Source organism: Epinephelus moara, unplaced genomic scaffold, assembly GCF_006386435.1.
Source record: "Epinephelus moara isolate mb unplaced genomic scaffold, YSFRI_EMoa_1.0 scaffold1285, whole genome shotgun sequence".
NCBI lineage: Eukaryota > Metazoa > Chordata > Actinopteri > Perciformes > Serranidae > Epinephelus > Epinephelus moara.
This window is the reverse complement of record NW_026078758.1, coordinates 189-24,477: the sequence shown is the minus strand read 5'-3', so window position 1 is coordinate 24,477 and position 24,289 is coordinate 189. Positions and strand designations below refer to the sequence as shown.

Genomic DNA, 24,289 nt, shown 5'->3' with positions numbered 1-24,289 from the left:
GCACCGCAGGACGGAGAGGTTCTGCCTCCGGACGGACAGACGGACGGTACCGACAGTCTGACAGCTGCTGTGACAGGTACACACGTTAACGGTTACCGTGAACCGGCTGACGCTAACTGACAGACACTACTGTGTGAGGAGGGGAATTATTAAGAAGCTGTAATTCATTAAAACATTAAGTTAATCTGTATGATGTGACGGATGAAGTCTGTGACCTTTGACCTGATTGAATGCTTGCCCGTTGTCAGGGTAACCTAATCTGACACTAGCAGCCTCTCACTCAGCTGACTGCTGTGACTGTAACTGTCTGTACTGAAACTAGAGCTGCAAATAACCAATATTTCTATGATAGATTAATCAGCCTGTTATCTTATTGATCAATTGATTAATTCATCAATACAAGAAAATCAGAAAATAGTGAAACATTCCCTGTTAAATAACTCAGAGCCCGAAGTGATGTCTTCAAATAGTTTGTTTCACCTGAACACGTCCAGAACTTCAAAGTTATTCAGTTTATTAACGTGTACAAAAGAAAAACATCTCACATTTTAATTCAGTTGTTATATCGTAAACAACTGGACATTAACACGTCATCAAGAAATTCAAACAAGTCCAGCTGCCTTCGATATAGCACTAGAATATGTAAAATATATGACCTTCCCATAATCCAAATTAATCTATATTTTTAAAGTCATTACTAAAAGTGTGTGTCATATAAAAACTAAAGTGATGGTCAAAGTTGTCACAGTGAAATTTAAGGTGTGCTGATGGATTCACGTCATCAACTCATGCATTGAGTAACATTACAAGTTAACGTTCCACCTTAAAAGTTGCCGGCAGTCGGCCCAGTTTTCTCTGATTTCAGATGTCGTGACAAATTTAGGTAAGAGATAAAAAAGGTAAAAAGGTCGACTTGGGCTCAAACTGAAGTTTATCACCTTGGAAGTTTTCTGTGTACAAGTGAAGCAGAGATATTAAACACATAGTGATGAAAAATAGTCATTTTTGGTGAGAAGCAGAGAGTCATTTTTTTTTGTTTTTTGGGGGGATGTGTGATAATTTAAAATAAAATGGCAGCGAGCTCCAGAATCTTATTTTGCTACTTTCTTCTGGGTCAGGATACTCTTTACCAAAGTTCATACTTGTATGACTGTTTATCCGGTCGTCGTACCCTAATATTTGCATTTACATAATTTTGCCAGAAACATGTCTCTTAAGGCCCTGACACACCAAGCTGACGGTTGGCCATTGGTCAAAGTCAGGCCGTCGGTGAGCGTCTGTTGGCCTAGTTTTTGTGGTGTGTCCCGCACCATCGGCACTTCGGCGTCGACGGCTTTTCGGCCGATTGAGCATGTTTTTTTTGTTTTGTTTTTTTTAAAGATATTTTTTGGGGCTTTTTAGCCTTTAATGTATAGGACAGACAAGCGAGAGAGGGAGAGACATGCAGCAAAGGGCCACAGGCTGCGGCAACAGCTTTGTACATGGGGAGACTGCTCTACCACTAAGCCACCGACGCCCCCCGATTGAGCATGTTGAATCGGCAGCAGAGCTTGTTGGTGAGAGAGATCAGTCTGATTGGCTGTTCAGGTTTTATTTCCTCGCCCCTGTAGCGAGTGAATCTGCCTGTAGTGAAACCGGGGCTAACCGGTGCTTCCTCCTCAGGCTCCACTTCACTCAGCTGCCCCACAGACCCGCTGCTTCTTCACACTTTAACCTGAATAACAAACCGGAGCTAGCTGGGAGCGGCTAGCGGAGCGTTAGCCGCAGCATGACCGGAGGGAAGCACAGCCAGTTAGCCTCCGCTAGTCTCTGAGCTAGCCCCGGCTCTCCGTTTGGATCCAACCGGAGCACCGAGCCCTGGTTTGTTATTCAGGTTAAAGTGGGAAGAAGCAGCGGGTTTATCGGGCAGCTGAGTGAAGTGGAGCCTGCGGAGGAAACACCGGGAGTGTAGTCTGTGTAGTGTGTTCAAATGCAACTGACACAGGGCGACGTGAGGCGACGTGAGGCGACGTAGACGACGTAACAGTTAGCTTTCGTTGCCGCTAGTTCTTTGATGTCGGTTTGGTGTGTCTGCACCTTAAAAAGGGGTTTTGGGTCCCCTGAAACGAAACAACCCCAAGCTGTGGGTGCACGTTATCAACTTGTGATGGCCCAGGGTATAAACAGGCTAACAGGAAACAATAATGATGAAATGATAGCAGATAATTTTATACCTAATATTTATAATCATGATTTTTGTCTAGTCATTTTATTAACTTTTATTGTATATTACTGAATTGTTTTATTTTATGATCTATGGAAACACTGCTGCTTTTTTTAACTGCGTCTTGTCAGGTGTCCTTGAGTGCTCTGAGAGCGTCCTATAAATAAAATGCATTATCATTATTATTAGAAAACATAACGAGGGCAGGACCTGGCTCCAGGCCGAGACTATTCGCTGATCAAAATAGTTGACAGATGATTTTCTGTCTATTGATGAATCACTGCAGCTTTACTTTGGAGTCTTGAAACTGACAAACAAAACCCAACTCAGTTTTATTAGTTTATAGTTTAGTTTATTTAAGAAGAGACGGTGCACAGTAATAAGTACACAGAGTTAAAAAATGCCAGAATTAACCAAAGGGCTTTTTCATCTGTAGTCCCTTTAATTTATTTATTTATTTAATCTTTATTTAAACAGGAAGTCCCATTGAGACTGAAGAGCTCTTTTACAACAGAGACCTGGTTGAGGCAGCAGCCAATCAGAACACATTAAAATGCAACTAATACAACATATAAAACAAAAATCCACAGTAAAACAACAACTATTAGTATCCTCTCAAGAAAAACAAGCACATGTCTCTGTCACCATATTCTTTATGATGTGTTTATAATTTAGATCTTTTTGAGGATTGTTTCATGACCATGGTGCAGAGTAGGAAAATACAGTTTTCCTCACATCTGTTAAAACCAGATGTTCGTTAGAAAGCACAGCTGGAAACTACCAGAGCTGACACACAGCAGGGTTCAGAGGTCGGCTGGGAGTTTGACCTGTAGTGCTTTAGAGATAAAAATATACCAGTGCTGCTGTCTGTGAGTGGTCAGTGACGTCCAACACACCAAGTCATAATGAGAACACAGTGATGAGTCAGGGACTGTCCTGGATCACTATGTTGACCGTGTGTTTTCCTCGAGTTTCTGTGTGACCTCAAACTTCTCTTTAATAAAATTAAAGTTGGATTCAGACGACATCATATTTATCTGGACTCCGTCACGACGGTCACTGTGTCAGATAAGTTGATTATAGAGTTATAATTTCGACTCTCGTTAAATCAGTTAACTATTAGGTAGTGTTAGACGTGTGATGCTAACAGTTAGCCCCGTCACTGTGTGTGTGTGTGTGCGTGTGTGTGCAGGTGATACACCGAGAGAGGAGGGTTGGAGTGAATCACTGCGCTGTGATGAAATAATGTTTTAACCATTTTAAAGACAAAAATGATTAAAAATCAAAACATGGTGATCAGTGTTGTTATGGACACAAATAAATCAGTGTGATTAGAAACAAGACTTTATATTTATTTAGAATTTCTTTGTCATTTCTTAAAAAACAAAACAAAACACGAATACCTGAATTCAAAAATTAAAAGCTGAATACCACCCAACAAATTTTCCTACCCAGTTTACCCAGTCTGTGTTACCAGTTTACCCAGTCTGTGTTCCCAGTTTACCCAGTCTGTCTGTGTCCTCAGGTGTAGACAGATGGCGGCGCCCCCTGCTGCAGAAAACTCGTCCCTTTGTCCTGGTGGACGGACGAAGGCGGAGCCTCACTGAAGCTCTACAGGTCAGAGACATGAAACCTCGTATCTCTAACAGGTCAAAGGTCAGGACTTCAGACCAGTGATGATGTCATACTGGGATCACACTGGACGTCTACTGGTGTATTGCTGGTGTTGTACTGGTCTGTTACTGGTGTGTTTCTGTGGTCGTCCTGAGCTCAGTCTGGTTTCCATCAGACTGCTCTCTGGATGTTTTGGATGGGTGGAGTGTGCACTCACATACTTCCCTTCCTCATTTGAGAAAACAAAAGCACATGAAGTTCCCACACACCCACCCACCTGTTACCATGGTTACCTGATGGAGGCATTTCAGGGTGTGACAGCACGTCTGTGTCAAAGCCTCATGGGAGTTGTAGTTGTTGTTGCTGCGGCAGCACAGTGAGCAGGTCCTGGATCAGTTTGTTGCACATGTGTCAGCTGTCATGGCTGTTGGTTTAAGAAGCGCTTGATTTGATACGATGCAGAGTTTCTTTGAGCAGAGCATTGTAAATGTCGATATTGCATCAGTCATGTTGTTTAATTGTGGGAAGCCAAAATTGTGATTGAGATAATTGTTTGATTTGTGCAGCCTGTGAGAGAAGACAAAAACAGATGACTGATAAGTTTGTTTGTCAGAATATTGTGAGGCGTCTCAGATGAAGCATCAGTTGTCGTCCACAACTGTTGCACCTGACGCCGTTTTCATTCCTGATGCCTTACAAGTGTCGGGTCGCGCTGATATCGTGCAGTCTGAACCCTGCAGAACTGATCAGACCTCATATAGACATCTGTGTGACGACATTAGATCAGACTTTATATTAATATATATGAACTCTATATGTCTACCTTCTCTTTCTTCTGCAAACTATAACTTTGGTTTGAAAGCAGCAACGACCTTCAGTCCTCCTTGACCCTGGACACGACTCTGTGGGTCTGAAACAATGAAAATGCTGCAGAGATCTTTGTTAAAATTAGAATTACAATGGTATACTGGTTTTAAGGTTTACCATGATATGAAAATTGACGGTTATCATCACACTGTGTACATTTGCTTATCTACAATAATGAAAAAAAATGTAACTGAACGAAGAACATCACCTTTATTTTAGGTCTTTTCAGAAGGGAAACTTTATACACATAAAAATGTTTCCAAGTTTCAATTTTAATAATTAAATGTTTGTTCAACCAAAAATAATCCTTCAGTTTTTATCCTTAAGGGTCGTTCTGACTGATGATAATTATAACTTGTAATACCATAATATTTTCTGAGATGATTATGACACTGTGAAAATCTCTTAACGCTGTTAAAAAGAAGAGTTGTTCAGTCTTCACTGTTCAGCACAGAAACAGACAGTATTTTATATTATGAGGAAATGAAGAACAGATTGACGTCTTGAGGACGGACAGGAAGTTATGTCTTAATTTTCTCCTTCATTCATGAACAGACAGTTTCCTTCACGGCTACAGTCAGTGTGTTTCACTGGAATAAGAAAGAGGAAGGAAGTCGGAGCGTTGACAGTTTTCACCAGGAGTTTCCTGCAGGAACACTGAAATCTGAGGAGGGTGTAGTGTTGGAGGACGGACACTTCCTGTGCAGCTGACAGCAGCTCTTAGATCATTTCCTGTTAAATTCCCCCCACACTCACCCACCCTGACTCCACCCAGCTGGGAGGAAACAGGGAGAAAGAAGGAGAATGTGTGATGTAGTGTGTTAAACTAAAGGAGCAGTCCGCTAAATTAAACTCTCCTCACTGTCACAGGAACGGACGAACCCTCTGCTCTGAGGACGTCTGAATGATTTAATACTTTCTAACTGATCTAATGACGTCATTTATTGGGTTATTGGCAGAAATGGACTATAGTATAATAAGTCTGTTTTCTTTAGTGTGAAATGACCCAAAAACCAAACACTGGCTCCAGATAGGGACACTCAGGTTTTTGCGTAAGCCACTTTAAGCCCTGTCTCCCCCAAACCCTTTCAGTCCAGCACCTTTGAAGCCAACAGTAACCCTTCAGACTGATTCAAATAAAATCATACTGAACTGAACTGAACCGGACTGCACGGTGCAAACTGTGCTGTAGTTAGCAGATTTTTTTAATAGTGAAACAGCTTTATTCAGTGTTTGTCCTGGTTTTAATCACCTGGTCTTTTTGTTAGAAGGTCCATTTCAGCTGCAGCTCGGTATGGCACGTCGTGTCTTAACTGATAGTGGAAACGCAAATCGGCACAGCATGGCATGACTCAGCTTGGCCAAAAGTGACGGTGGAAAAGGCCCAAACATTGATCTGCACAGTGGATGCAACATGTGTCCCATCTGTTGAGCACTATTGCCTAAAAATGACTCCCTGCACGTCTGTGCCCTACTCTACTCAAAATATCTAAAACACTCGCCTTGAAAAAGTTTAACCCCAAAACATATCTTACAGTACCAGGTTACAACAGAGACAAACCAACCCTCTGACATCACCGACTAGGTTGTTAAAAAAACAGCTGCAGCATACAGGTGAAAAAGGGCTGTACCATCTAGTTTCCAAGCAAATCTGGGTGAAAGTTTAACTTCAGTGAGGTAAAAATCAAATAAACCACAGTCATCAGTGTTTCATCTCCACTTCAACTGCTCTTGTATACTTTCTATTTTTATTCATATTTTTATTTTATCTGCTTCTAATGATTTAATTTTTACTTTTCTTTGTGCTGCTGCAACACCTGAATTTACCCTCTGGGGATCAGTGAAGGATTATCTTATGTGATCTTACCTTAAATCGATTAATCAACAAGTTATTTTTAGAACAAAGATTTCCTCGTTGCGTCTGTTTTCTGTGTTGATGTTGGACTATGGGACAAATTAAGATATCTGAGGGTGTAACGACAGTTTGTCTGAGACTCAGACGCCATTTTACAAACTGTTGCTGCTCTTTCTTTACTGTTACCAGGAGAAATGAACTCTTAACTCCCAGCCTCCCTCCTCCTCCTCCTTTCTTCTTCTTCTTCTTGTGTTGTGGTCGACGGCTCGGAGCCTCGCCCAGAATCTCTGCAGCTCTGACATCATCTGGAGACTGAGCGAGAGACATGACCTCACCAGAGAGAAAGAGAGTTTTGGGGAGAGGAGGGAGCAGTATGTTGAGGAGGAGGAGGAAGAGGAGGGTGAGGGTGGTAACAGATGGTGAGAGTGGGCGAGAGAGGCTGTAAAACACAGCGAGGGTTAGAGTGATGACAACATGAAGCTTCACATGAATGAAACCTACAGAATACAGCATTCAAATAAAATCACAGCCACTGACATAACTGACTCCTGATTGGTCGGGCAGAGTCAAAGTGAGGGTTAAATAACACAGTTACAGAGAGAAATGTTCTGCTTCTTCTTTTAATGTGAGTTCTCAAACTGTAAGAATCCAGAAATGATTCAGAGGAAGACGTTTACGAACAACAGAAGGTTAGCGACCCGACTGGAGCTGCAACGAACAGTTAACGTCAGTGTTCACTGATCAGCAGAATCAGAATCAGCTTCATTGGTCGACTATGTGAACAGTAACTTGTTGCTCTCAGTGACGACGTTTACGTTCACAAAATATTCTGGTTTTTACTAAGCTGTTCACATTGCTGATGAAAATGAAATTTACCCAGGGTTTCCACACATTTGTTTATTTGTGGCGGCCCGCCACGATTAAAACATCTGCTGCCATCTGGAGCTGGACTGTTTATTAGGAGCACTGTTGGAATATATAACTGTTCAGTTGCTCCATGCTCTCGTAGCACAGAGCGACTCTGGGTACAGACGGAGCAGCAGAATGTCAGGCGCAGTGAAAGTGAAACTTATGCTGCTGTCAGCCCTAGAGTGGTCTCCTTTGGTCTGAATCAGGGACTCATGTTGTTCCAAAGTTGTATAATTGCCTAGAGTTGGTTCGTGTTCTCACGGCAGCATTTACAAGAGGACCAGATCAAATGCCTTGTGTGAGAAAGCTGCTCTTGATTGGTCAGAATTTCCATGTGGGAAAAATCCAGGAAGTAAAGCAAACGTTGAAGAAGAGTACACTTGCAAGATAAATGTGACACTTTCTAATGTCACAATGGAGGGACAACTACGCAGGTTGATTTTAGCGCTGCTCATCGTGGACTATATTGCTGTCATTGTTCATTTTAGTCAAACCATACAGTTTGAAAACGAGGCGCGGCTCCAACTAGAAAACAATGTTTTGATGCATTGGATGTGCTGAATGTGCATATTAAGGCAGTACAGGAGGAGGTGCACATTAATAATCCTCCAGGACTGTAACATGCTCATGTTTAACCCAAACAATGTGTCATGTGACTGCAGTTGCTTCACATCCAGGTCGGAACACCTTCTCACCACAAACCAACCGCACCAGAGTTCCTTTGGAACCGGACTGAGACCACCTCTTCAGGAAGGTCTCAGTCTGGTTGTTTTGCTGTGTTCACACCTGCACAAACGAACCGCACTGAGGGGGCAAACGAACTAGAGCTTGATTAAACTGAACCAAACAGGGCAGGTGTGAAAGCAGCCTTAACCTTTTATTGCGCTGGGTTTTAAAGTTTACTATCGCTCTCCTCTGCAGCAGTTACTCCTCTCATCTACCCATCCAGCTCTGATTGAATCGATTGATCAATCTCCACTCCATGACTCAAACTCCACAAACTGCTGCTGAGGAAAAAAATGTGCTCATTAAGAGTTCTGCCTGTGCTGCCTTCATGGACCCACAAAGAGAGAGGGGGCACAGACGGAGACACAAAGACACAAAGGCAGGAAAAAAAGAGAAGTAAAGTAATGAGAGGTCCTGCTGTGGATCGGACTCAGCTCTGACCTGTCGAGGCTCGGACACAGGACCTCTGTACATTCCACAGATGCTCGATAGGATTGGGATCTGGGGAATTTAGAGGCCAGGTCAACACCTTGAGCTCTTTGCTGAGTTCCTCAGACCAGGCCAGCCGCACATTTTCCGAAGCGGGCGCCGTATTTCACAGTAATGGGGGGGGGGGGGGGTTGGGCCCAAAAAAATGCCCTCCAATGAATGATTAGAGAAAAGTGCAATCAAACATTGCCTGAAGAAATTACAGTGAGGTATCACATCATCAGATCAAATCATGAGTTTACAAATAGTACTATAATTAAATATGGGTCAGTTGTGTGCAGAACTGAAACAGTGTGAAGAGTATATTCCTGTCTACTCTGAGTTTTCCAGTTATACCCAAGTAATAGTAGAAGTAGTAAATAAATTGTTTTAATTGATCCCATTTAAGGATCAACCAGAGACTTTTTCATGGACCCCTCCTTGGCGTTGTGCTGGGGTCATCTGTACCTTTGACCCCTTCCCTGATGGCGGTCCTACCTTAGCCCATTCCTGAGCAGTTTTTGTGGTGTGGCATGATGAACAGTCCTGCCAGAGAGGCCACTGACATCAGTGAATGCCGTCACCATGAGAGGGTCTGAAATGGTGTTTGGGTCGGTGTTGTATGTTCAGTGGCGTCCACATGAGTCTGACAGGAGTGGCACCTGGTGTGGTCTTCTGCTGCTGTAGCCCATCTGCTTCAAGGTTGGACAAGGTGTTGTTGCTTCAGAGATGGTCTTCTGCACACCTTGGTTGGAACCAGTGCTTATTTGACTTCCTGTTGCCTTTCTATCATCTTGAACCAGTCTGGCCATTCTCCTCTGACCTCTGGCATCAACAAGGCATTTTGGCTCACTGGATATTTTCTCTTTTTGGGACCATCCTCTGTAAACCCTAGAGATGGTTGTGCTGAAAATCCCAGTAAATACTCAGACCAGCCCGTCTGCCACCAACAACCATGCCACGTTCAAAGTCACTTCAATCACCTTTCTTCATCATTCTGATGCTCCGTTTCAACTTCAGCAGCTCGTCTTCACCATGTCTACATGACTAAATGTTAATGAGCTGCTGACACCTGATTGGCTGATTAGATATTTGTGTTAATGAGCAGTTCAACAGGTGTAACTAGTAAAGTGGCCGGTGAGTGTATATACACACAATGTGCCATGTTTGTTCACCTGATTATCAAAATATTTGCTGATTACTTTTCTGTAAATCGACCAGTCACTTCAGTTCGAGAAAATTTGATCTCAAATCAGTTTTTAATCCATAATTGAACTGATTAGTGTAACCTGTGTTGTTTCTCAGATGTAATTTTAGTTCCTGGAATTGTTCTATTGAACAGGACAGCAAAGTATATTTTTTACTATTAAACGATCTTTTGATTATTTCCTTGTTTAATTCATCATATTGTCTCCCTCAGTTCAGTGTTTCATCTGTAAATGTTTGTTTGTCGGACCAACACTCAGAAACTCAAAGATATTCAGTTAATTAGGATAACACTGCTCAGGTTTAGAGGCTTAATCAGGGAGTGTTTGGCATTTTTTCTTAAAAGTGACTCAAACAATTAACTGGTTATTAAAATAGTTTTTGTTAATCGGATCATTGTTTCAGCTGTAATGTGCTTACTGAGCGCTTGTTTTGTCTACACAGAGTTTAGGTCAGTGAACGCCTCCTCGCTGCTGCTGTTTGAGTGTGTGTCAGTGTGAAGTTTATTAGTGTATTTACAGTATCTCGTTCTGAACACACACTCGTCGGTCCGACAGCTCCGGGATCAGTTTCCTGTGCGAGCTGAGCCACAGTATCATAGTCAGACCCACCCAGCTGCACCCAACATGACTCAGCTAACAAACACCCCCCACCCTCGCCCTCCATCCTGCTGCACAATGACTTGACCCCACCACAGCACAAAGTACAGAGAGGGTGGAGAAAACAAACACGCCTCAGAGGGGAATTTTGTTCATTTTAAAGGAACACTCCACCCAAAATCTCCTCAATTATATATCAAACACAGAAGCCTGCAGAGCCGGAGGTCGTGTCCTCAGTCGAGTTCAGAGTCTGGTTTTAAAGGCTGATGCTCGTCATGTTTGACTCAATACATGCAGAATATTTCTGTTTCTGTCAAAATAGAATAAAATATAAGGAAAATAAAGACATCAAGAGCCACAGAAACATTTAAACTATATTTAAAAATTACATTTAAGCCATTAAATATGTTTAAATCTAATCTTTATTCTGCACTTTGCTGCTTTTTGCACCTCTGGTTAGAAGCTAAACTGCGTTTGTTGTCTCAGTTCCTGCACTGACAATAAATCTAATTGAATCAAAATGAATCAATAAAATCTAGAGGAAATTAAAATGATCTGAAAATCATGTTTTTCAGTGGCTCAAAACTTCTCTGGGAAAGTTTGGACCCATCAGTGTTTATAACATCTTGACTGATCTGACATAAATCTAGTTTAATTGAGTGATTTTTAAAATACAAAACTGTCCACTGGTGTTCACACAGTGGTGACAGAGTGATGCATCCTTTCACTCACAGACAGTCTTTGTGTGATTACAGACAGCAGCGGCTCATTAACCAGAGAACTCTTCATTTTACTGAATTAACGTTGATGATCTACAACTGATCTGATCTGCTGCCACTGATCAAGTTAACCAGCGACACTCGGCTGAAAATAAAAAGCCTATCGTGGGCCAAATCTGGCCTGTGATTGGCTGCCAGGTGGCCTGCTGACTGTTCTCTAATTCACAATAAATATAAACTGATTCACAGTGGTATTTTTTGTACTGTGAAAGAAAATAAGGTGCCAGAGTGCGTAAAAAGCATTAAAATAGAGTTTGCTAGGAGAGGATCCCCTGAACCCCCCGACACACGTCTAGGCTCAGCCCCACATGTCTTAAAATCCTAGAAACGCCCCTGTGTACACCTGACCCAGAGGCGACTATTTCTGCCTCTTGGTGAAGATGAGTGAGGACAGCAAACATTGAAACGTTGAAAACAGGCAGTTCATTTATTATTTATACTGATAGGTATTATCAGTGTTTGTTTATTAACTGGCCTCCTGTAATGTTAAGAAAGTCACTCCCGGGAGAAGCCAGTTGAGTATTTCTGCTGTACACGTCTTCTGTTGCTCTTTGTTAATTTAAAGACTGAGAAGAGCTGAGAGGTTTGACAAGAGGGTCGTAGCATCTGAGCTTTTTGTACCCGCGTATTCTGCAGATCCAGAGTCTTTTTTCAGCTGACGTTTGACTTCCTCTGATTGATTAACTGCTGCCAACTGATAATAATAAGACAGGGGTGTCCAAACATTTTGAATGGGGGCCAGATTAGATCATGTGAAAATACATGTGGGCTCTGCTGCTGCTCGCATCATACGGGTTATTAAAATAAAAAATCACGCAAATGAGACAAACTGTTTCATCTTCACTCAGTCCGTTTCCATGACATCAGAGAAAATAGATTTATTGTGTCAGACTTTTTAAATCCCTGTAAACATGTCAGTGTGACTGAAATGGTCCTGCAGTGAATTTGTCACAGTGGGACTAACACACCCAGATCATGTGACTCCTGCATGTATACAGTCAATCAGACCCAAACTGGCCGAGGCGCTCTGAGCATGCTCCACAGTTTCCGCCCCGGGCTTTGACCCAGAAGTCCAATAGCATTAAATGTGTAAGAGAAGAAGAAGCCGGTAACAACATGGAGAAATCTACATCCAGAGCCGTGACTTTTAGGACGGACCAAATGTACAGAGCTGTAAAGTTGTCCACCATGGTACCAGTTAGCTGCTAGCTAACCGTAGCTAACTTGTTTGTCCACTGTTTGGTCTGTGACTTCTCTGCTGCAACCATGTCTGATACCTGGCAGGAAATATCTGCTGTTAGGTTTTTGTTTGCTGGTTTACCGTCTGTTTATGAAGACACGTGTTCTGCCTGCGTAGCTCCTACTTGGTGCACATTTTCAAACTGTATAAGAGTCCTGCAGTTGTTAGCTGAGCAGAAAAAAATGAAAAGTGTGAGCTTGTTTGATTAACCAGTAACATGTGGGGTCATGTATGGTATAGTTTGAACAACAAGCCGAGGGCAGTTTAAAGTTGGTCCGAGGGGTGCGCTTTGGACGTGCCTGATTTAAGACATGATTGTGTTCATGTTCCTGAAACACAATCAGTGTTTATGTGTTAAAGAGACACAGCGAATAAGGAAGGAATAAGGAAATGAACGAAACTTGAGAGAAACACTCTCTAACACACACACACACACACACACCTTGACTTCCTGCTGAGCTGAGAAGAGAAAGCGAGCAGGCGTTGGACAGGAAGTGTCTCCTCTTCAAAGAGCGGCTCCATTAAGAGGCAGGAAAACACACTGATTGGATAACGGATGTACTTAGCCCTGCCCACATCCTAAAGGACCAGAAAGGGGAAGTGACAAAATAAAAATGGTGGAAACAGGCGGATTCCCACCGGACACGTCCCGGATCATTGAACCAGACTGTGGTGAAAGAAGATGCTGCAGAAGTCCACTGAGAGTCATCATGTTTTAACGTTTAGTTCAGTATCACAGTGATCCAGTGATAAATGTCGGTACGTCCATCTATACACTGCTGACAGGAGCTGCTGATGCAGTATTCAGCACACTTTAAGTGTAAAAAAAAATCAGGATAAAAAACGTCTGTTTTTCCCAGTAAATTTGAAGAAAGTTTTTTTGCCATCCAGGACTTTACATCCTCAATGCAGTTTAAGAGGACACTGACAGTGCATGGATCATGAGGTTTGAGCAGGAGATATAGCTGAGTTTTGTCAGCGTAAAAGTGGTAAGAGATATTATATTTTCTAAAAATAGACCCTAAGGGAAGCATAAACAAAGAAAATAAAATGGGGCCTAACATGGAGCCTTGTGGTACGCCACAGGAGATGAGTGCAGAGGAAGAGGAAACAGAGGCAGATCGGTTTTGTAGGTAGGAGAAAATCACTGTAGGGACAATCCCTGAATGTCAACAACATGCTTAAAGCAGTCCAAGAGGAGGGAGAGATCGACTGTGTCGAAGGCAGCCGAGGGGTCTGTAAGAATTAGTTCTGTGTTATTTTCTGAATTTGCAGACAAGAACAAATCATTTTGGGCCTTAAGGAGGGCAGACTCTGTGCTGTCGTGCTTCCTAAAGCCTGCCTGACTCAAACTTGTCCAGTATGTTGAATTTGTTCAAAAAGGAGACGAGCTCAAGGTGCTTCTGAATCTCCTGCAGCAGGAAGGAGTCCCTTGTTACTCTACCATCATGTCTAAGAGCTTCTTCATAGCAAAGCTTACAGGAGGCTTCCACATCGGATACCTGGGCCCGGATCAGAGTGCACTTGTCATTCCAATTTGTTTGATTAGTGTGAACATGGTGTAACATACCCAGGCCAGGTTAGTCGAACTGTGCCTGGTTCCACCTGAAAAGGTGGTCTCGATAATGACTTAAAAAAGGTAGCACTCAGCGAGTAGAGTTGCAAAGGCAGCACTGCCAGTCTCTGTATGTGTGTCTTGTGTCCATCTCCAGTGTTCCTCCAGAAGTCCTCCGTCTCTTGTCCTTTGTCCTCTCAGTGTTGAATCACCTCAGTAAATAAAGGAAATGTTCTTCCTGTGTGTTTTCAGGACGGTCACCCCGACAGGCTGCAGTGTGGACTGGAGGTGGGAGGACGTCTCTTCCTGCTGGACCTGGAGAAGAACCAGTGAGTGTGATTTACAGTGTGACATTAAACACAACATAAAGAGTTAGAGATGTGACGTGTCGTCTCTCTGCAGCGACCTGCTACCCAAACCGCCCAACGTCTTCTACTACCTGCCCAACGGCACCGGAGTGTCTGTGAGAGCCGACCCTGTGGTGAGTCAGTGAACGCACCGCCGTCTGTCCTCAGACTGTCTCTGTTGTGTTTCTCAGGTGTGACAGATGTTTGTGTGTATGTGTGTGTGTGCAGACTCACTGTTATTACCACGGCAGTGTCCGAGGATTCCCTCAGTCCAGAGTGGCTCTGAGCACCTGCTCCGGACTCCGGTCAGTACTGATACACACACAGTACTAATACACACAATACACACACTGAGTACTAATACTTGTAATGTTATTCAATGCATGAGTTGATGACGTGAATCCATCAGCACACCTTAAATTTCACTGTGACAACTTTGACCATCACTTTAGTTTTTATATGACAAACACTTTTAGTAATGACTTTAAAAATATAGATTAATTTGGAGCGGATTATGTGAAGGTCATATATTCTAATCCTCACTTCCTGTGGGCTACAGCAACACTAAACCCCTGAGCTTGCCTGAGAAGGACTAAATGCACAAAGCTGCTATTTTTAAATATCCCATGGAGAGAGACTCTCACTGCAGCCTGTTCTATTTTGTTGTGAAAATGTGGGCGTGCAGCCTCGTTCTGTGGACGATAAACGAGGTGCAGACTTCCATCTGTGTCACCACTGATGAGGAAAACTCAAATACATCTCAGACATCGTTCCTTCACAGACTCAAAAGAACTCTGACAAACATGGTGAATATAGGCCAGATATGTATGAAACTTTGCCTTTAAGGGTTTTGACAGAAAGTATTTGTTTTTTTCAGTTTCTGTGAGCTGTGATCTTATTTTCTTGTCCTTCAACTGTGAATGTATACAACACCCTAATTTGAAAAACTTTAAAAGTAATTCTTGTTTGGGATGTGAAAAGGTTTTTACCTGAGAGATCCAACACACCTTTCAACATCCAGCTTCATAATCCAGTGTGTCTGATCTCATGAAGTCTGGACTGAAAGCAACAGGAGGAGATCTCGTCATATTTTATATTTAGTCTGAAAAAAGAGACAAACAGAGAGCTGCAGATATTTGTTAACAGGATGGAAACCTGCTGAATGTATTCACTGATGTTTACTGGAGGAAACTCCTGCGCGCATTTAAATAAAGAGCTGAATATTTTCAGGCTGAACAGAAACAGATGTCCGACAGCTCCGTTCTAACACTTCCTGCTTATTCAGAGGAAAAACTTTTTTCCTCAAACAACAGAGAAGGAAAATAAGAAGTAAAATCTCTTAAACCTAAAAAAAACTCCAATCCGGTTTGTGCAGAGTCCAGGATTTACAGTAATTCAGGTCTTTGTGTTTCTGGGCTGATCTCAGCATAAAACGTGAGTGACGACATCAGCGCTCCTCTGCAGGTCCAACTGATCCGAGATCCATGTGAGTGACCTCTGACCTCTGCAGCAGCACACAGTGTGCAGGCCGCAGGAGGCCACAGGAGGATTAGCTGTTTAGCAGCTCACGTGAAGAGAACCTGGTCCAGTTTGTGGGTTTCAGGTCTGAGACACAGAGACCTCTGTTTACCTGATCAACAAACAGCCGATTATTAACGAGAGAGATCTTTTTATTAATCAGGTTATTGAGAGCAAACTGAGATCTTAGAAGCAATTAGAGAACAAACAAAAAGTTCAGTCAGATGTCACAAGTTTCAACAAACAGCTGCAGGAGAATAAAAACCTGCAAAACCTGCACACTGAAGGCAGAGCTGTTTTATTATTAATAGTATGTATTATAAAGAAAATAAAAGTTATATATCACACTGAGTTTTTCATTCATAATGTCTTAAATAAATCAAATTAATATTTCAGACACTCTTATGGAAATGTGAAATGAAAAAATATATATCTATAAATTGTGAGATGGTCACGAAGTTCACTTTTTTATGCCTTCATGCAGGCGACAGCTGAGGCCAGAGGCATTATGTCTTTAGGATGTCCGTCCGTCCGTTCCATCCTTGTGAACACGATATCTCAAGAATGCCTCAAATTGGCACAAACTTTCACTTTGACTCAAGAATGAACTGATAAGAACTTGGTGGTCAAAGGTCACTGTGACCTCACAAAACGTGTTTTTGGCTGTGAAGACTGTGACATCATCATGTTTTAACGTCATATCTCAGGAACAGAAGGGGAGACATTTGGTCAGATACTGAATTGGTGACTCTAATCTTGAAACTGTGCTGATTGTATAGATCTTCTGTGTGTGAAGCATCCATGTTTTCACTGACATGGATGGAGACTGTCAGAGACACTGGACTGGTGGGCGGAGTCATACAACCACAGGGTGGTGATTCTAGTTTCATTAGTTCTTAACTTCCAGTTCATGACAGACTTAGATAAACAAAATAATTCCCTTTAATCAGCCACATCGATCAGTGGCAGGTAATAAATCAAACTTCCTGTTTCCTCCTGCAGCGGCATCATCGCCTTCAACTCCACCCTGAGCTTTGAGCTGCAGCCACAGGAGGACGACCACCATCACCAGCAGGGGGGGGAGGAGGGGGGAGGAGGGGAGAGTGGTGGAGATGGGAGTGGAGGGAGTGGAGGAGGAGGAGGAGGAGGAGAGGAAGGAGTTCACTTGCTGTTCTCCACCAGCCCTCTGGAGGGCGACAGTGCTGGAGGCTGTGGAGTCTCACACACCGCTGTGCCCCCCATCCACAGCCCCACACACACACACAGGGTGAGACAGGAACTCTCACACACACACACACACACACACACACACACACACACACACACACACATGTTGAGATTCAGTATGACACTGCATGGTACTGTGTAAATCTAGTTAGATGGCAGTCGACAGAAGCAGACAGGAGCCAAGGGATGTACTGCTGTAGACGCCATGTCAAGTCACAGAAATGTACAGATCAGAGGCAGGAGCAGACCAACAAGTCCCCGCGTTCTGGACGGGAGCAGCAGCAGAACGTATTCTTGCCTCTTTAAAAAGAACCTACTAAAGACATTTATATCAGTTTTAGTGTCCAATATATTTAGGTTAATTTTACCACTTTGCTATAAGATGACCCCGTACAAAAGAGAACTGAAGCCATCACATCGAAGCAGCGGAGCAGGCTTCATTATATGATTCAGGACAGAAATGTGAATTTATAGTGGAGAAAAAATGTTTCAGGAAGCAGCAGATTCTCCCAGTTTGTAGTTCTGCCATTAGTGGTGAAACTGTGTACAGTAACACTTGGGTTAGTACCAGCAGTATGTGTGTGAGGCAACACGTCACTGTGACAGTCTTTAACTTGTGTCCTCTCTGTCTGTTTTGTCTGCAGAGGAAGAGAGACATCCTGTCTGAGACCAAATACATCGAACTGGTGCTGGTGGCCGACCACCAGGAGGTCAGTGTGTGTGTGTGTGTGTGTGTGTTTAATAATTACACAAGATGGCGTCACTTCCTTCAATTTAAAATCAACAAAATTAAAGACAGAACCTGCAGAACCGACAACAGTCACGTCTAAATGAGTCTCTGTGTAATACAATTTTGTTTTCCACAGTTTCTGAACTACCAGAAGAACAACAAGACGATCATCTACCGCATGCTGGACGTGGCCAACCAGGTGGACTGGGTGAGAGCTGTGACCTCTGACCTCCCCGTCTCTGTAAACCTGTTTAAATGTGCAGTAGAAGAAGAACTGAAGTGGCCCTGTCTGTCTGTCTGTCTGTTTCAGTTCTACCGTCCTCTGAACGTGCGGGTGGCGCTGACCGGTCTGGAGATCTGGAGCGACAGTGACAAGATCCAGGTGAAGAAGAGTCCCACTGACACCCTCAACAACTTCCTGGATTGGAGGACCAGAGAGCTGCTGCCACGCCTTCGCCACGACAACGCACAGCTCGTCATGTAGGAGGAGGATGTTTAACAAAATAAAAACTTCAGATTGTGATCATCATGATTATCACGAGTTGACTTTTATCTCACAGGGGCGGCTCGTTTGACGGCACCACAGTGGGGATGGCGTCTCAGTCGTCCATGTGCTCCAGAGACCGGTCGGGTGGAGTCAATGTGGTGAGCGGACACATCATGATTTGAGACACAGCGGAGACAGAGAGTGTGTGTGTGTGATGTCCTGGGTTTAAATCCACTACAGAGTTGAATTTATTGTTATTATGCAGGTGAATGAAATGTTGTTTCTCCCATCTGTGTCACGTGAATTGAAGCTTTCTCACGACTACATAGTTCTGAAGTGTGAGAAGGTGTTTTGAGTTTAAGTTTCAGTCTTATTCATTCTCCTGTTGAATCATCAGAATTAAAGAGCTGAGGCAGAAAATATCTGGTTCTTTGATTAAAAAAATTTAATGTAGAAGTTTGTAGACGTAGAAATTCCGTCGATTTAATTTTTTAATACAGATGCTCATATTCTAATAAACTCATACGGAGAGGCTGTGTTAAGGATGCATGGTATGTAGTGCACATCATACACCACCAGAGGTCAGTCTCTACTGGTGGAATAGGCAGCTGAGCTGAGTAAGGTGGCGGCTGCAGGTGGTGGGGATAAAGTTACAGGACTGTGTACAGCACAGTTACTCTGTGTGGTGGGGGTTTATTTTGACCGAACCAGAGTTGGTGATTGTTGGAACACTGAACTAACTGAACGACTAACCAAGACACAAATACGGTCATACTGCGGTGAAATTTCAGGGAGGTATTAAGGTATGAAAAATTACTGCTGAAGCCGACCTGTCTGTCTGAACACCAGTTCATTAAAAGAGCACGTAATGCAGTTAATTGTTTAAATGAACACCCCAGGAACATTAGCTGATGTCAGGACGTTAGCTAACGGGGATCCTACTAAACTGAACCTGTCTCTGTCTCTCTCAGGACCACCTGGTCAGCGTGCTGGGCGTGGCCTCCACTGTTGCTCATGAGCTTGGTCACAACCTGGGGATGAGTCACGACACAGCAGAGCGCAGCTGCTCCTGTCAGAATGAACGGCGGCTCGGAGGATGCATCATGGAACCCTCGACCGGGTCAGTACCAGAATCATTTAGTCAGTGTTGGATAGAGCTGCCCCCTGAGAGTCGAATATCAGATCACCCGTCAGAGACGCCTCAGTCGATTGAGATTCCATCAAGTCAAGCAGTCGGGGTCAGTCAGTTTGCAGCGCACTTCTGGAGATGTTTCAGTCCCCAGATTTAGCTGCAGAGTGTGAGTGAGACGGAGGCAGCGGTGCCGAGGAGGAGAGCTCTGAGATATGTTACCTTCTGCCTCCTGCTGAGAGGTGGTGAATTTACAGCTCACAGCAACTTAATATGAAACAGTCTCTGGCTTCTGTTGATCTATGATCTATGATCTTTCGTTAGCGTAGTTAGCACACATTAGCTTGGTGGGCTAACTTGGCTTGTTTACTGGTTGTTGTTTTTTTTTTCAACAATTTGTTTATTAAGTTTTCAACATTATACAGAAAAAAACACATAGAATACAGTATGTATGAGTGTTTACTAAAGTCCTGCAATTTCTTCAAAATAAATACATACATGGTGACGAACTGTGTTCAAACAATTGAAAATTTATAGCACACACACACACACACACACACACACACACATGTAGAAAACAGCCACATCTGATTTGACTGACAAAAGTCCGGTACAGCCACAGTACCAGAACATTTAACTCAGATCAGCTGAGCACCAAAATACTTCCACACTTCACTGATTATTTAATCCACCATTTTTATTGATCAGCTCTGTTTACTGATCAGATGAATATGTTGATCTGAATATTGTGACACTGTCTCTTTTATAATGGAGGTCTATGTAGAAACACAGCTCCCTGACTTCCTCCCTCCCCGTGACCTCTGACCTCCAGGTTCATGCCGGGACAGCAGTTCAGCAGCTGCAGCGCTGCAGATCTGTCCGTCAGCCTGCTGCACGGTGGCGGCATGTGTCTGTTCAACGTGCCGCAGCCGGACCGTCTGCTGGGAGGACCTCGCTGTGGAAACCTGTACGTGGAGAAAGGAGAGGAGTGTGACTGCGGCCTGCTGGAGGTACTCACCTGGACACCTGTCTGATCGCATCATTGTGATGGCATGAAGCAAAACTGTCCAATCAGGATGCAGGGTGTGTTTGTGTTGTTCTTCCTGTTGATGTGTTGCTGTGCTCTGATTGGTCAGGAGTGTGAGGACCCCTGCTGTAACGCCTCCACCTGTCGGCTGGTTCCTGGAGCTCAGTGTTCGTCTGACGGCATCTGTTGCCACGACTGCAAGGTAACACACACACACACACACACACACACACACACACACACACACACACACACACACACACGATATTAATATTCCTCCCAAACTAAATTAAAGTGAACGTTTCCTCCTCCTCAGCTGCGGGCGGCGGGTTCAGTGTGTCGTGACCCAATTGGAGAGTGCGACCTCCCCGAGTACTGCACAGGCTCCTCCCCTTACTGTCCCCCCAACGTCTTCCTGCAGAACGGGGAGCCCTGCGAGAATGACGCCTCCTACTGCTACGAAGGAGTCTGTGCCAGCATGCACACCCAGTGCCAGATGCTGTGGGGGCCCAGTAAGACACCAGTTTACATTGAGACAACTACAGCTTACACCAGTTATACTGAACTGAAACCAGTTTACATTCATAAACATCTCGTCATACTGTTGTTCACACTGACCCAGAGCCAGCTCTGGTCTGAAACCAGTTAACCAGGTTGACCTGTCTCTCTCTCTATGTCCGTCTGTCTGTCCGCAGATGCCACCAGCGCTCCACCTGTCTGTTTCTCATCCGTCAACAAACAGGGAAACAAATATGGAAACTGTGGTCAGCTGACCAACGGCTCCTACATCCCCTGTGCAAACTCGTGAGTACACAGACAGAACACAGAGTACACAGAGTATGTAGACAGTTAAAGTTTCTGTCTGCTTTGAGTAGAAGTGAAAACCAGCCTTAACTGACATCACTTCCTGTTGTGTTTGCTGCAGTGACGTCCACTGCGGCAGGATCCAGTGTCAGGGAGGGAGGGACCGCCCACTGCTGGGCACCAACGCAGAGATCCTCACCACCACAGTCCGCTTCAACCACAGCGACCTGGTCTGCAGAGGAACCTACTTCCACCTGGGAGATGATGTGTCGGACCCCGCCACTGTGGCCCAGGGCACCGCCTGCAGTCCTGGCAAGGTCAGACACACAGCGCCCCCTGCAGGCGTGGAGGAGTTGATCAGAGCAGAGAAAACATCCCAATCTGTAAAATCTAAACTATAGAAACAAGAAGACAGCAGTGCTTTATAAAACAGCTCAGTTTGACTTTAATTGTTTATGATCATCTAGATTCTGTAAACATTATATTTTACTAGAAATGTTTGTTTTTAGGAGTTGTTTGTTAAAGTGTTTTTGTGTTTTTAGGCGTGTTTGAACCAGAAGTGTCAGGACGTGTCGGTGTTCGGGGTGGATGAATGTCGCAGCAAGTGTAACGGTCACGGGGTGAGTGGACGACGGTTTATCAGATTTTACAGTTCAGTTAAAGACGACGATCGTCTTGAAGGATCAGTTAGACTTTGGCAAGAAAGAGTAATGTGAGAAAAGTCTTTTTATAGTTCAGTTTTAGGAACAGAATATGCAGCAGCAGAAGAAGAAGAAACATGTTCTCTGTCCAAATATTCAAACAATTACATAAAGAAAACATTTTCATGTTCAGAGTTTCCTTCACTGACAGTCACACACTCAGTTCTGTGGGATGATTGTGGTAAATATGAACAGCTGCATCACACCTGTTTCTTATCCTGAGACCTGCTGTCCAGGCCTCAAAATGATCAAACATGCATCATAGTTTTGCTCCACGTTAACTACAAAAAATGAACGACGTTAAATGTTTCTGAGTATCTGCTGAAGAGTCAGGTCATTCAAATCAGCAGTAAACACTCACTCACATCAAACACCATTCACCTCCATTGTTCTGTCGGGACAGAAACCTGATCACATAAAATCAAAACTATCTGAATTAATGGGAAATAAAATCAATAAGATAATAACAATGACTCAGACAGTCTTACATCTTCAAGCAGGTTATTCCAGAGCCTCGAGGTCCTGATTTCAAAAGCTGTCCCCTTTAGTCTTCAGTCTGGACTCTGGGACAGACAACTTCTGCTTGAGGATCTCAAACCACACAGAGGTTCATAAGGGACTAAAAGGTCTGAAATGTAATCTGGAGCCATGAAGAGCCTTAAAAATAATCAGTAATATCTTAAAGTCAGTCCTAAAACAAACAGAGAGCCGATGTACAGAGGATCAAATCTGTGTGATGTGATCAAACTAATTGGTTTTGGTTAAAAGCCAAATAAAGGCTGTTATAACAATCAAGGTGCGAAGAGATAAATACACGTACAACAGTTTCTGTATCTTTAAAGTTTAATAGATTTTATTACAGCAATGTTTCTGAGGTGATAAAAACATGATGTTGTTCAAAACATAAATTACTGTCGAACATGTCACCATGATTTCTTTCAGCAGGTTTTATGTGTTGTGACAGGTGACCAGTAGATGGCAGTATTTGTTCAGGGGCCTTAAACATTACGTGAAGGGTTTGTGTGTGACGTGATGTGACTCTGTGAAACATTTTATTGTCAACAGTAATCTGACAAAATCAGAGAATGAAGGAGGCTGATGGGGCGTCCCCACAGCGCAGGGAAACCAGTGCAGACACAATCAGAACCAGAGACAATAAATACATGTTGCACTGTGAAGTTTCTGCAGTGTCCTACAGTGTGCTGTGTGTGTGTGTGTGTGTGTGTGTGTGTGTGTGTGTGTGTGTGTGTGTGTGTGTGTGTGTGTGTGTGTGTGTGTGTGTGTGTGTTTCAGGTGTGTAACAGTAATAAGAACTGCCACTGTAACGTGGGCTGGGCTCCACCTGACTGCAGGTACTCCGGTCACGGAGGCAGCGTGGACAGCGGACCGGCCCGAGCAGCAGGTGGTACCTCACACCGACAGACACTGTGTCAGTAAAACATCCAGCTTCTGTCTGACTTTGGTTTTAACCCCGCCCCCTCTTCCTCTCTGTTCAGAGTCTGATCCAGTCCGAGTGGCTCTGCTCGTCATCTTCCTCTTCATCCTGCCTGTGGTCCTCCTCTTCCTCGCTCTGCGCTTCCCTCGGTTCCGGCGCAGTTTCTTCTGTTTTGGACCCGACAGCCCGCTTCATAAAGCCCGACAACACAACCGGTAATACTGAGTGTGTGTGTGTGTGTGTGTGTGTGTAGGTGGACACAAAGGTCAATACAATCAATAAATTCAGGACAAACAAACAATATATAAATCAGAAGATTTAATGTGAGTATGAATGTGTGTGTGAACAGGTGAATATGACATGTACTGTGAAAGCTCTGAGTGCTTGCTACACAGGTGCAAGTCCATTATCCATTTGTTTACTCATACGAGTCTGATTGTGGTGTGTTTTTTTTACCCATGATGCAGTGTGACTCACTTTGAGTTGTTGGGTTTGGAGTTTCACCCCGCCCACGTCTACAGGTACTGCTGGTCCTGCTGGGACCGGCTTGGTCCTGGTCTGTAGTCTGTCCCTGTAGATTCAGAGAGGTGAAGTTTTTAATTTAAATCAGATTATAATTTAACTCTTCACCTCGCTGACTGATCGGATCACACATACAGAGGAAATGCACGTCAGATCTTAAAGCTGCACTGATCCAGATCAATCAATCAATCAATCAATCAATTTTATTTATAAAGCCCAATATCACAAATCACAATTTGCCTCACAGGGCTTTACAGCATACGACATCCCTCTGTCCTTATGACCCTCGCAGCGGATAAGGAAAAACTCCCCAAAAAAACCCCTTTAACGGGGAAAAAAAA

The 24,289-nt window shown here is 43.6% G+C and overlaps 1 protein-coding gene across 1 annotated transcript; it reads left to right on the top strand.

Annotated features, from left to right (window-relative positions):
• Positions 1-3: 3 nt before the first annotated feature.
• On the top strand, positions 4-23,947 carry LOC126386972 (disintegrin and metalloproteinase domain-containing protein 12-like; the record flags this gene model as incomplete). Its single annotated transcript, XM_050039549.1, has 20 exons — positions 4-76; positions 3,729-3,820; positions 14,274-14,350; positions 14,424-14,502; positions 14,597-14,673; positions 16,889-17,153; positions 17,758-17,823; positions 17,980-18,051; positions 18,154-18,323; positions 18,404-18,488; positions 19,302-19,450; positions 20,292-20,469; positions 20,596-20,688; positions 20,803-20,998; positions 21,182-21,290; positions 21,412-21,607; positions 21,833-21,910; positions 23,285-23,393; positions 23,488-23,641; positions 23,894-23,947. Coding segments are annotated over 20 exons (2,372 nt in total), but the record flags the coding sequence as incomplete, so codon positions are not given.
• Positions 23,948-24,289: the final 342 nt, after the last annotated feature.